Below are 13,108 nucleotides of genomic sequence, written 5' to 3' on the forward strand. Positions count from 1 at the left end.
TATTGTAAAAATACATTTTTTTAAAAATAGCTGAATTTAAAATACATAGATTGACCTGAGTGTCCACTCAGTCCTTCAGTTTATACATGGAGATTATATGTTCTGCTTTTCGCCTTTTTTGCAAAAACTTACTAAAATAGGGACAGTGGGGGTCCCCGGTCTCCAGCACAGTTCTTTATGGGGTTCCTGAACTGAAACCCTGCTCCAGAACTTCTTCTAATTCAAGTTATGGTGAAATCATTGTACAGGATGAACTCGTAAGAACGATTAGAAAGAGAAAAGATGCTAATGGTTTGTCCTGTATATTGGTGTATTGATAAATGTATTTATAACAGAAAAATAAAACATGACAGTCATCGTAGAGGTTTTCTGTGGAATATATAACTCTAGGTCCACTAACCAACTCGTTCTCCTCTAGAGCAGAAGCTGAAGACGTTGTGAAACAGTGTGCGTGTACACATGACGGTACATCAAGTTAAGGGAATAAAAACAAACGCAATTTAAGACAATGCAATTTGAGTTTGTATTTAGAAAGTTCATCTTAAAGAGAGATACTGACACATAAAATTAATCCTTCTTAAAAGAATGCATTTCATACAAAACGTCTTGATAGAGACAGAGGAACTGGAGAACACAATCAGCAGCTCTCCGGATATGTCTCTGAGTCCTCGGGGGTTGTTATTGAGTGTTATTGAAGAAAAAAGACTTTCTTTTTGTAATGAATGTTTAATTAAAAAAAGGGCGTGCAGTGAGCTGTACACTGTGCAACCTACAGACGTGATAAACCCATTTTTTTTAAAGGAAAAAACATACTCAGTGACCCCTCAATGTTTCAAATTGAAATGAGCAAACTTTGGCACCGTTCTACGAAGGGCCACATTAAAGCAAAAGAAAATCCAAAGTTTCGAGACTGAAGTGGTAAATTTACTAGAATAAAGTTAATTAGTGATATGAAATGTATAATTGGATTTAAACTAGGCGATGGTTAAAATTATTATTCTGAAAGGTTGTATCAACTACTGACTAAGTACTCGACTTTATTTGACTAAATTTAGGATTTTATTTCAGTAAATTTACAACTCTAGTCTTGTAAATGTATGACTTTAATTTTGAAATCTCAGTTTTTTTCCCCTTAATGTGGCCCTAAAAGTCCTTCATACCATTTAAAGGTAGTATACTTTTCTTTTTTTTTTAAAAAAGAAGCAATGCAGGCCCCCCCTTCAGTTCCCACCTAATGACTGAAACTTTGGCAAAAAGTCCACTCCATGACGTTAAGCACCGGTCAGACCCACTAAACACTCTCTCCAACCTGTGCCACCAAAGGTTCATCATCCAACCCACAGATTCATACAGAAGTCCACAGATGAGTTTATACGGCTGTGAGGTGTCAGGGGAAAACATCAGTGGGTATCTGGAAGTCTTTGAAGGTGTAGAAGGAGATGTCTCCGTGGTCCACTACGGCACAAACCACCTGGATGTCTCCACTGCTGAAGGCCAGCAGCTTGATGGCTCTCAGGTCCGGCACGGGGTCGTTGAAACTGAGACACAGAACGGAGGCGGTTCATTTAGTGTGTGAGAAAATGTCAGTCCTAATTAGTAATTGCTCATAATTTTTTTCTCATGTCCTTTTTTCTGTTGTAGATCTTAGGCGGGGCTGACATCTGTTGATTTTAAATGTTAATTTAAGCTCCATCAAATTAAACAAAAGAAACATGACACAAAAGAGGGTTCTTGTTTTTTTTTCAACCACTGTGACTCTTATTCTAATGTTTCCTGTAAACCAATCTTTTGCAAACATGGGTGTGTGTGTGTGTCGGCGTCTGTGTGTGTTTTCTTACCTGCACACACACATGCGGGAGTGCGGTTTCCCCGGGTTGCTCTTCTTGAAGTCAGCCACCGTGTCAGGTTGGTAAACATTAAAACAGATCCTCCACTTGTCTGAACCTTTTAACCTGAAAGGACAAAAAAGCGCGAGTCACCCACATCAGCCGAGGCGTCCTCTCTCGCTCCTTTGTCTCGCCGTCTTTTGTGTGTTTACTGATGAAAACATTAAAAGCCGCGATGGAAGGGAGACAAAAAAATCTAAACTCTGATTGACTTTCCAATCACAGGTGACTGGTAGTTCACGTTTTCTGATGACTATTGTCAAATAAAATACACGGCATGAGGTCACTTTGTGAATACCAGCCTGGACTGTTTGATTACATAATGCTTGTTTACTGTGACTGCAGCACATGTGCACCCTTACTTTACTGTTTTAAAGGCCGGGTTGGTCATTTTCTAAAGATTCACTTTTTCAGATTTTGGTTGAAATCGTCTTTAGGTCCTGACAGAAATTAATAACTTGTGTTCTCTGAAAAAGGAACAAAGAAAATCCGTCATCTGTATCAGTTTGTAAGTCTGTAAAAACTTCAACCAATGTCTGCCACGAGGTACCAATCTGATGAACCAATCACACGCCTCCCTGTCTCCCTGCTCGTTCTCTACCCCTTGTAGGCACTACTCGCCCACATTCAAAGCGCGTCACCAATGACGGAGTTTATACCAACGGAGCTGGAGCATGTAGGTGAGGGGGCGTGGCTTTAGAGGGAGCACAGAGGGGGGGGGGGAGGGTGAGTGCAGACGGGGCACTGAGGGAATGCTACTTTCAAAATCATGCTACTTTCTGAAAATTACCAACCCTGGTTTTTGCAACTTTTAACCACTTAAAGACCTTTCTTTGCTTTGACCTTTTTTGAAGCCGAAATTTTTTCATTTAAAAATTTTAACTTTTTTGAAGCCGAAATTTATTCTTGAAAATTTTGACATTTTCTGAAGTCAAAATTTTTTCATGAAAATGTTCAACTTTTTTCATCAGAATATTGATTAAAAACTGCCTAACTCTGCATTTAGAAGAAATGTCTCATTAAGCACGGTTGGTGAATGAGGCCAAACCAGAAACAGAAAGAGAAACAAACAGTACCTGGACGCTCCCTCGACTAAACTGGTAGATTCAGTCACTCTGATTTTTTCCAAAAGATCCGCTGAGGAAAACATTTTTTTGAATCAGATACATCTTATCAAAGTGGATTAGAATCCAGGAACTGTGTGTATTGAATTTGAGAGCATGTCGCTGTAAACTTACCCGTGGGTATTTGTTCTCTCGGGTTGTGTAAAGGAGTCACTTCCCTGTTCCACAAATGTGCTGGTCCACCTTTACGTTTCTCCTGCCGCCTCGCCTGGAGCTCGCGATACTCCGCCCAGTTTCTGCAACGCCGAACCTGTAAGAAACTCCAGATTAAAAAAAAAAAAAAAAAGTCATGCAACGTAACAATAGCGTGAAATAAAACAATAACCTCTCTGTCATTGTTGATGTTCCACCGGTGACTTCTCCTCTCCTCCCTCCTCTGCTCCTTCACCTTCCGCAGGTTTATCCTCCCTCTCCAGGGGGCGACGTCGCACACCCCCACAGCTAGAGACCCCGGGAGCAGAGAGGGGTCCGGAGGGGCCAAGCGGCTGGGGCGGCGCTCGCTGGAGCCCAGGTCAGGGAACGAGATGGAGCCGAAGTGCCAGCGTGAGGAACCGGAGGCAGGCTGGTGATCTGATTGGTCCTCGCGAGCATCCATCATCCACCAGGTCCTGCCCCCTTTGTCTTTCTCTGCTGGACTTTGAGCTGCCGTTTGGGTCTCCGGTGTTGCCGGAGATGTCATCATGTCTGACTTCCGACATTTTTTATCCTCGTTTTCCTCGTGGCGGCTTTTATCCTCCTCCATTCTGTCGGCTGTGGAGTCTTCTTGTGTTTCAGTTTGACTAAAGTGAGAAAAAAGGGATGGAAAATCTCATGTCGCTTTAATATAATATGGGAAGTGGGGCGCTGGCTAGCCTAGCGGTTATGTCCCGCGCCCCTTGTACGGAGGTTACAGTCCTCGCCGCTGCTGCAGCCTTAAGCTCAAACCCGACCTCGGCCCTTCGCTACATGTCATCCCCCGCTCTCTCCTCACAACACTTCCTGTCTCTTCTAATAAAGACAAAAAAAATTCCAAAAACATAACTGGTGGTGCAGTGGTTAGTGCACGCGCCCCATGTATGGGGGCTGTTGTCCTCCAAGCGGACGGCCCAGGTTCAAATCCAGCCTATGGTTTCTTCCCCTTGTACCGAGGTTACAGTCCTCGCCGCTGCTGCAGCCTTAAGCTCAAACCCGACCCTTTGCTACAAGTCATCCCCCACTCTCAACATTTCCTGTCTCTTCAGCTGTTCTCTAATAAAGACAAAAAATTGCCAAAAAACATAATCTGAGGGGCGCTGGTGGCGCAGTGGTTAGTGCACGCGGCCCAGGTTCGAATCCAGCCTGTGGCTCCTTTCCCGCATGTCATTCCCCACTCTCTCTCTCTCTCTGATTTCCAGCTCTATCCACCGTCCTATCTCTCCATTAAAAGGCACAAAAATCCCAAAAATAAATCTTTAAAAAAAAAAAAACACAACTTGATAAATAATAACAACACAGGAGGCGGAGCCTTCAGTTATCAGGTCCCGATCCTTTGGAGTAATCTACCTTGTTAACCTGGATGTTGTTGTCGGCGCGGGGCTCGCACTGCGTTTCCTCTTCAGTTGTTTCCCGCCTCTGTCACGGGACGGAGGAAGGTTCAGCTGCCTCGCATAGGACGACGGCTCCGAGCTGCGACAAGCAAAAACCAGATGGATTGATTTGAAATCTGTTGAGTTTCACGACCACGCCGTCTCTGTCACGTTGCTATCATTAGTTAAACTCTTCTTTTTTTCTTTTTTTTTTTTAATCTCATTTTAATGTATGGGTTAGGTATGCATTGAGATTCAGTTACCTGGGATCAAATCTGTGCACCACGTAGCCGAGCCTCTTCAAATGAGCGAACACCTTTGCGGTGAAAAGAAAAGTCATTCTCGAGAGTGTATCGAACTGCGTACAAGCCAACTGGAACGCTGCATCAGTGGCCGTTACTTAACAGTAAGCACCGTTCTGTTTTTTGACAAATAGCCATCACAAAAGTAACCTCACAGTGACACACCTGCAACTTTGAAACGGTTAGTGCTTGGTAAGGTTCTTATTATTGCCCCCTGGTGATTACAAAGAAAACTTAAAAACAAAATGCAAAACACATTCTAACTGATGAACTAGCTACAACAAATCAGCACACGTTTAATACCTGATACTGCTGGAGGGTCACTGTGCTCGAGGACAGAAACCTCTCATAGCCGTCCTGGATGGACAGAGGCAGGCCCCGGTGAAACACCTGCACGTTTCCCTGTTCACACAGATGTCATGGATCAGTATTCACAGATGAAGAAGTGTTGCAGTGGATACATTGAGAGGGGTGCACCACACCCTGACAAACAGGTTTCATCAGCACTCACACACTCCATCAGGTAGAGAGCCTCTTCAGGGAGGAGATGCTGCTTTCCGTTAGCAGAGAATCCCATCGTCTGCCAAAACTTCCCCTTTGTGGAGAAATAAACAAACATCCTCAAAATGTTGTAACATTTTATTAAAAGATACCTTAATCAAACAGTGTGTCAAAAAGTAGAACTTACAGCTGGAGACTGAAGCTCCACTGTCTGCTCATTAGGAATCCATGTTGCCTGCACCAGGTTCCCTCTACAGTGAAATAACAAACAGCAGTACCTTATATAAAGTTCAACAGTTGAGTTCAAAATCTTTATTAAAGGCTTTATATGTGATTTTTTTGATCCAGCAGATGTCGCCCTTGAGCACCAGGATGAAACCAAAACAACTTGCGCTGCATTGTTGTGTTAGCATGCTAATGCTTGCGATCTTTATTATGCTCGTATCTTCACACTGCATGTAAATTTACCTGAAATGAGCGTGATCTAGAAACACAGTTAAGCAGTGAGTACAGTATGTTATTCTTCTTTTCTCTAGTCCCTCAATTGAACAACTTTTATACACGAGGGGAGGAGTCAGCCGGCCGTCCGGGCGATGTAAACAAACTGAAGATAGGACTCTGAAAACTCTGAAAACATCACAGACAGTGGGACTCGGGTGTTACACCCATTGTAGACAGTCATGACTCACACAGTTATTTTCAGAGGATATACTTGATTTCTACATTTAAGAGTGAAAAATCACATATAAAGACTTTAGGGTGTCGATGCCAAGAGAGCCGAAAAAACACAGATACAGCAAAAAATACAAACGATACAAGCAGACAAATACGACTGTCACAACTGCAACTGGGGGATCTTCACAATTTCAAGAGACACAAGAACCTGCGACAGGTGGTGTCGACATATTAGAGCAAAGCACGGCGCAAAGACGTAGGACGCGCCCACCCGGAAGCGAACCCAAAATTTCCCTGCAACTGCGAAACCAGAGCTGGCCAATCAGAGACTTCTGGGCCTCCCATTCATGTGCGGTGGGGACTGTGTCTGCAGAGACTCTGTCCTCTGTCTGGATTTTGATGATTTGTTTCTGTTGACTCTGGATGATTCAGGGCGGGGAGCCCGGTGTGTTTCCCTTCAGCTAATGACTGCGCAGGTGAGTTTAGGAGTGGATACAATTCAGCGATTGGATGTGATTCAAATCAGCGAACATGACGGACGTACACGTGGCAAAAAAAGAAGAGAAAAAAAAATGATCATGACAAGCAGATGACGCTCATTTCAAAACCAGTATGAACCTTGTGTCGGCTTTTACCCGGGGATGCAGAGGTGCTGCACCAAACAATGCTACTGACTCCACCTTCAACTTAATGAATTTTAGTTTTTGAATTGAACATTTTAATGCTCACACATTAAGTGTTTTTCACTGGGCGATGGGACAGTGACTTTGATGTATTCCTCTGCTACTCACAGCCTCTCCACTCTCTCCTCTGATATGAGGCTCCAGTGCTCCTCCAGACTCTGCTCGAGGCGCTGTCTCTGCTCCTCCGAGTCGTTGGGGAAGAAATCCTTCTGACCTCGGACCGGGATCTTGTGACTCCTGGACCGGGCTGCAAACAGTTCCGATGGACTGAAATGAAAAGAAAGACTGTTTTACAACTGTCTGATATAGACAAAAACATTTAACCACTAAAGTTCCACACTTACTTTTAATACTTATATTCACTGAAAGAACCATGAAACTTTACAAAACTAACTGAAGTAAATAAAATTAGAAGAAATAGTTCTTTGTCTTTGATACAAGTGACACATAACCGATCCTTACGAGTTGTCTCCATTGCGGCCCGGGGGCCACATGCGGCCCTCGTCAACCCTCAATGTGGCCCTCAGGTCAATTTTTATATATCAAGAAATATGAAGAAAACATGACAAAATCTGCCATGAAATCATGAAAACCAGAAATATGTCCAAAATAATATTTGATCACTGGTATATGTTGAGTTAAATCTGAGACATAATCGACTGTTATCGTTTTTGTATGCTACAATTTGGCCCCTCTGGTAGTGAGAATTAAATGAATGTGGCCCCTTGCTGTGACCAGAGTTGCCCGTCCCTGCCATAGACTGTTTCAAGCAACATCAGTTTCAAGTCTCAAAAAAGTTAATAAATACATATCTTGTGCGCCCAATTTACTTTTTGAGCCTTTAGGGGATCCGTAGCTTGCTGACTGGAGGAGTTAACACTTTTTCTCCCTGACTCATACAGTAGTTTGTCGGGTATTTTACAGCTGGCTCAGTTTATTATTATTAGTGAGTGAGTCATAAAGTCATGACTTACTGCTTTGGGACCACACCCAGACAACTTTTATCATTTCAAAAACAAGTCAGCTGCAGGAAACTCTGACCAAAGTTGTCTTGAATGTTTTAAACCATAGACTGTAAATAACTACAAATATTCAGTCTACGGTTTAAACACGTAAATCTCCTCTAACACCTTGGACCACATGTGTTTTTGTTTTGTTTTTTTCTCACACAGCAGAGGGTGACAGAGAGCAAAGGGTAGAAAAACAATGATGATTCATAAACTACTATAAGCCAAGATTTTTAGTAATTAAATGGGTGTTTTCCAAGATGTTAAAATATGCACCAGGACCTAAAACTTTAGAAGCTGTCATGAGAAACAAACATGTTCCATGAACCGTCCCACCATGTGTACACAGCGACCATTTAAGAGCACAGAAGACAGGAAGTCTGAGAGTCAACCCCTCTGAGTTTTAAAATGTGTTCAGTTATTGCTCTACTGTTACTACATGATGTGAAAACTGACGTTACGACGACAACGCACCTTAATATTTCACTGAAGAACTTCTCCCCGGTGTCTGTCATGTTTTGCTCCGCCATGTCTGTCTTCTGCGCATGCTCATTGCTGCAAACCTCCTCTGGGTCCTAGGTCCTAGCGCCCGTCAGGTTCAACAGTAATAATAACAAGTAGTTACAAACATGGCCAGCAGAGGGAGCTAAATCGTATAAAGAGCTGTTAAACTTATTTTGACCTGTCTCCAACACTGTTTTCTGTCACTGCTGTTATACGAAAATAGCTAATATTTAGTTGAATTAAATTAGCTTGTACAAAAGAAACTTGACTGCAGGGATCGGCTCCAGCCTCCCTAAAGCGGAAAGATAACAGATGAATGGATGGATGGACAGTTACTGAAGCACATAAATTCAAAATTCAAATGAAACACTCTAAATCAACAGGTTAAGGGAAAACAACAAGGGCGGATTCACCTCAGGATTTTTTTGCTGGAAAGTTTGCAGTGACGCCCTATTTTCCATGGAAGTTGTCAACTTCACAGTATAAAAACAGCAACTGTTCAGGTTGTCTGTAGCAGGTTCTTTGCAGCGCACAGTGAGTAAACATCTACTTATTTCTAAATATTTATACTTATACTAAAGAAAGGACACTGCATGAAACTAATGAGTGAATTATCTCATTTTCCTGCAGGTTTCCTGAGACAAAATGACTTTCTTTGGTGTCCTGTTTCTCATCGTCACCTCCACGATCTTATTAAATAGAGCTAGTTTTCCTAATCCTGTCTAGTGAACTGAATACCTCTTTTATTATTATTCTTTTAATCTTTTGGTCAGACATTTTCTGAATTTCTGAACCACACTGACATTTTCAGACTTTGAATTGAATTTGGGTTGAATCATTTGTATCCCTTGTGATGCAAACATCCTGAAAAAAGGGGCAACTTTCTGATATGATTAACTGGCTCTGAAAGATGCATGCTAATTACCTTTATTTATTTGTGTTCAGATTGTCTTTCTACCTGAGCGGAGAAGGAGTTTTCTTCAAAGTCCCTGAGCTCGGGCCACTGGAGACCCACCTGTGCTTCACCTGGGATTCCGGTTCAGGTGCGGCTACCCTCTTCATGGACGGGAGGAGAAGTTCGACTAAAATCTACAAGAAAGGTCACGCTGTGCGCAGCGGTGGAAAGGTTATCCTCGGACAAGATCCAGATTCTTATTTGAGTGATTTTGATGCCAATCAGAGCTTTGTCGGGGAGATCTGGGATGTGAACATGTGGGACTCTGTCCTCTCAGACAGCACGATCCGAGACATGTCCTCCATGAATAGAGTGCCCAGGGGAAATGTCTTTGACTGGGAAAGTACAGAGCTTAAAATTAATGGGAATCTGGAGGTTGTAAATCGAGAGCTTTAGGCTCTGGCTCTGAATGCTGGGAAACTACACAACTTAACACTTATGGGAATGTTGATGTTTTTAACCCTATCCTGTAGCTATGACACAACAGGCTGAAATAATGTCATAAAGTCTACAAAGGCAATATAACGCTCTGCAATTAATGGAATCAAATGAACCTAAATTTCACCTGTATGACATCCTCATATGAATCATTAGAGATGGTTGTCAAACTTAATTCTTGTCACTGCAATAAACGCTTCTGCAAGCAATTCCATGTTGTGATGTGTTATGTGTGTAAGACTATTATTCGACAATTCTACTATTAATTTAGCAGACGCTTTTATCCGAAGTGACTTACTGTACATCAGAGAGTAAGTTCAACAAGTAAGGATCTAGAGAGGAGGAAACAACATCAGTAAGTGCAAACAAACAGCCTTAAGTCTGATCGGACACACAGGTGCTGACAGGACGTGACAAGAGGTGCTGACAGGAAGTGACCAGAGGCAGAGCACAACATGGACAGCTGTTCTTGAGACTTCTAATCAGGATCAAAACCATCCTAAAACCGCCATTATCAAACAAAACCATCATCATCAGGCGTTCATGAAAAAGCTGGGTCTTTAGCTTTTTCTTAAAGGGGACATGTTCTGAAAAAATATTCTTCTACAGTGTTTTTGAACATTTACTTGTGTAACCTGAGTGTCTACCGACCCACAAAATTCTCCTTCTGATGTCACAGTGGGATTCTGGTAAAAAAATAAAAATAAAAAAACTCCCCTCCCTTCCCCTGGTAACTCCACCCATGGACTCAACCGCCAGCCTAGAGCTATGGGCTCACTGGCCTTAGCGTTAGGCACAAGGATAGCATTTGTCTGTGGGGTTGTGTGGCGGTGTAACAGTCACAAACCTCCTCTGGTGCTTGATTCATGTTATATTTTCACCAAAGCACAGCACAGATGTTTCATTTAGACCACAGGGGGACTGTTTGAAAAGGTGGAAAAAGGGGGATAATATGTCCTCTCTAAAGGTACAAAAGGACTCTGCAGATCGACTGGAGTTTGGAAGTTTGTTCCACCACGACAGAGGAGCAGATTCCAGTTAGAGACTTATGACCCTGTTGTGAAGGTTGGATCAGACGCCTTTCATTGGCAGAGCGTTACATGATGGTACCTTGCTAAAGACAAAATTTGAGCAGATTAAGCAGTGTACGTGATTACAACAGATGTCTCTTTTATGGTGAAACATCAAACGGCATGCCAAAATTTGTACTTCAGCACATTCTACATTGTAAGACAGAATCTATAACATTTCCTAAGCACTGTTGGGGAACGAGGGCCCTGAGCTTTGAAAATGCTTCCATGTTAGCTTTAAGATCTATATTTCTGCCAATTGAACTTTGAATTTTGAACTAAGATTAGAGTTCCTGTTCAGTCAGCCCAATTGTTGATTTTGAGCCAAAGTATACAGACTTGGGGACCAGCATTTGGGGGAATTATATATCCAACCCCTCTGCTCACATTTTCTCTACCTTTGCAGCGGCACAGAGAGTACTACAGACGTTCATATCTTCCTCTCCGACTGAATTAATTAATTAAAGTACTTTGTCTTGTTTTCTGCAGGTCAGTGGGACAACATGAGACGTTCACTGGGCTTTTTACTTATTGCCATCTCCATGGTGTTGGCAGGTAATTGTTTTCCTTTTCCTCTAAGGACAATTTCTGAACCACATTGACATTTTCAGACTTTGAATTGAATTTGGGTTGAATCATTTGTACCCCTTGCGATGCAAACATCCTGAAAAAAGGGGCAACTTTCTCAGAGACATTAGCCTGACATTTGAATCATTTCAAACCTTAGATTGATTCGTATTGTTCAGAATCATAATGTACAGAAACTGTCTCAGCAGGTCTGTATCTCGCTGTCTCTCCTACTCATTGACCTCAAACATTTGTCTTCTGTTTCCTATATTTTTTCTCAGGGAGTGTCACCATCAAGACCTTGGTGTTCCTGGGTGAGTCCAGCAACACTTATGTTGAGATGGTCCCTCAGAAACCTCTGAACCTGAGGGCGTTCACTCTGTGCATGCGAGTGGCCACGGAGCTCACCGGGGAGCGTGAAATCATCCTCTTTGCCTACCGGACCAGAGACTTCGATGAGCTGAATGTATGGCGAGAGCTGGACGGCAGGTAGACACTCCGCAAGCGACTGCAGTATACTGTAAAGGTCAAAATTCGGACTTTAAAGTCGCTGCCTATCGAAAGCATGAATATGATTAACTGGCTCTGAAAGATGCATGCTAATTACCTTTCTTTATTTGTGTTCAGATTGTCTTTCTACCTGAGCGGAGAAGGAGTTTTCTTCAAAGTCCCTGAGCTCGGGCCACTGGAGACCCACCTGTGCTTCACCTGGGATTCCGGTTCAGGTGCGGCTACCCTCTTCATGGACGGGAGGAGAAGTTCGACTAAAATCTACAAGAAAGGTCACGCTGTGCGCAGCGGTGGAAAGGTTATCCTCGGACAAGATCCAGATTCTTATTTGGGTGATTTTGATGCCAATCAGAGCTTTGTCGGGGAGATCTGGGATGTGAACATGTGGGACTCTGTCCTCTCAGACAGCACGATCCGAGACATGTCCTCCATGAAGAGAGTGCCCAGGGGAAATGTCTTTGACTGGAAAAGTACAGAGCTTAAAGTTAATGGGAATCTGGAGGTTGTAAATCGAGAGCTTTAGGCTCTGACTCTGAATGCTGGGAAACTACACAACTTAACACTTATGGGAATGTTGATGTTTTTAACCCTATCCTGTAGCTATGACACAACAGGCTGAAATAATGTCATAAAGTCTACAAAGGCAATATAACGCTCTGCAATTAATGGAATCAAATGAACCTAAATTTCACCTGTATGACATCCTCATATGAATCATTAGAGATGGTTGTCAAACTTAATTCTTGTCACTGCAATAAACGCTTCTGCAAGCAATTCCATGTTGTGATGTGTTATGTGTGTAAGACTATTATTCGACAATTCTACTATTAATTTAGCAGACGCTTTTATCCGAAGTGACTTACTGTACATCAGAGAGTAAGTTCAACAAGTAAGGATCTAGAGAGGAGGAAACAACATCAGTAAGTGCAAACAAACAGCCTTAAGTCTGATCGGACACACAGGCGCTGACAGGACGTGACCAGAGGTGCTGACAGGAAGTGACCAGAGGCAGAGCACAACATGGACAGCTGTTCTTGAGACTTCTAATCAGGATCAAAACCATCCAAAAAACCGCCATTATCAAACAAAACCATCATCATCAGGCGTTCATGAAAAAGCTGGGTCTTTAGCTTTTTCTTAAAGGGGACATGTTCTGAAAAAATATTCTTCTACAGTGTTTTTGAACATTTACTTGTGTAACCTGAGTGTCTACCGACCCACAAAATTCTCCTTCTGATGTCACAGTGGGATTCTGGTAAAAAAAAAAAAAACCTCCCCTCCCTTCCCCTGGTAACTCCACCCATGGACTCAACCGCCAGCCTAGAGCTATGGGCTCACTGGC

The 13,108-nt window shown here is 42.7% G+C and overlaps 2 protein-coding genes across 2 annotated transcripts; one reads left to right on the forward strand and one right to left on the reverse strand.

The window, feature by feature from the left end:
- Positions 1-305: 305 nt before the first annotated feature.
- On the reverse strand, positions 306-8,332 carry tsen54 (TSEN54 tRNA splicing endonuclease subunit). Its single transcript, XM_061026543.1, has 12 exons — positions 8,197-8,332; positions 6,824-6,982; positions 5,545-5,608; positions 5,368-5,451; positions 5,160-5,258; positions 4,818-4,870; positions 4,532-4,654; positions 3,336-3,789; positions 3,125-3,260; positions 2,963-3,023; positions 1,839-1,952; positions 306-1,538 (listed from the first exon to the last, which is right to left on the reverse strand). The coding sequence occupies exons 1-12, from the start codon at positions 8,250-8,252 to the stop codon at positions 1,388-1,390; spliced, it is 1,554 nt and encodes a 517-aa protein (XP_060882526.1). The 5' UTR covers positions 8,253-8,332; the 3' UTR covers positions 306-1,387.
- A 2,845-nt stretch (positions 8,333-11,177) lies between these two features.
- Positions 11,178-12,540, forward strand: LOC132954171 (C-reactive protein-like). Its single transcript, XM_061026655.1, has 3 exons — positions 11,178-11,244; positions 11,538-11,745; positions 11,884-12,540. The coding sequence occupies exons 1-3, from the start codon at positions 11,193-11,195 to the stop codon at positions 12,287-12,289; spliced, it is 666 nt and encodes a 221-aa protein (XP_060882638.1). The 5' UTR covers positions 11,178-11,192; the 3' UTR covers positions 12,290-12,540.
- The last annotated feature ends 568 nt before the right edge of the window (positions 12,541-13,108 follow it).

This window comes from Labrus mixtus, chromosome 20, assembly GCF_963584025.1.
Source record: "Labrus mixtus chromosome 20, fLabMix1.1, whole genome shotgun sequence".
In the NCBI taxonomy this organism is placed as follows: domain Eukaryota; kingdom Metazoa; phylum Chordata; class Actinopteri; order Labriformes; family Labridae; genus Labrus; species Labrus mixtus.

Excerpts from the sequence above, each read along its gene's own strand:
- tsen54 (XM_061026543.1), bottom strand. The coding sequence starts at position 8,252 with ATGGCGGAGCAAAACATGACAGACACCGGGGAGAAGTTCTTCAGTGAA. Across the intron at positions 6,983-8,196 it reads TTCTTCAGTGAAATATTAAG|TCCATCGGAACTGTTTGCAG; the intron begins GTGCGTTGTCGT and ends TTTTCATTTCAG. Across the intron at positions 3,024-3,124 it reads GAGAGAACAAATACCCACGG|CGGATCTTTTGGAAAAAATC; the intron begins GTAAGTTTACAG and ends TGTTTTCCTCAG.
- LOC132954171 (XM_061026655.1), top strand. The coding sequence starts at position 11,193 with ATGAGACGTTCACTGGGCTTTTTACTTATTGCCATCTCCATGGTGTTG. Across the intron at positions 11,245-11,537 it reads CATCTCCATGGTGTTGGCAG|GGAGTGTCACCATCAAGACC; the intron begins GTAATTGTTTTC and ends ATTTTTTCTCAG. Across the intron at positions 11,746-11,883 it reads TGGCGAGAGCTGGACGGCAG|ATTGTCTTTCTACCTGAGCG; the intron begins GTAGACACTCCG and ends ATTTGTGTTCAG.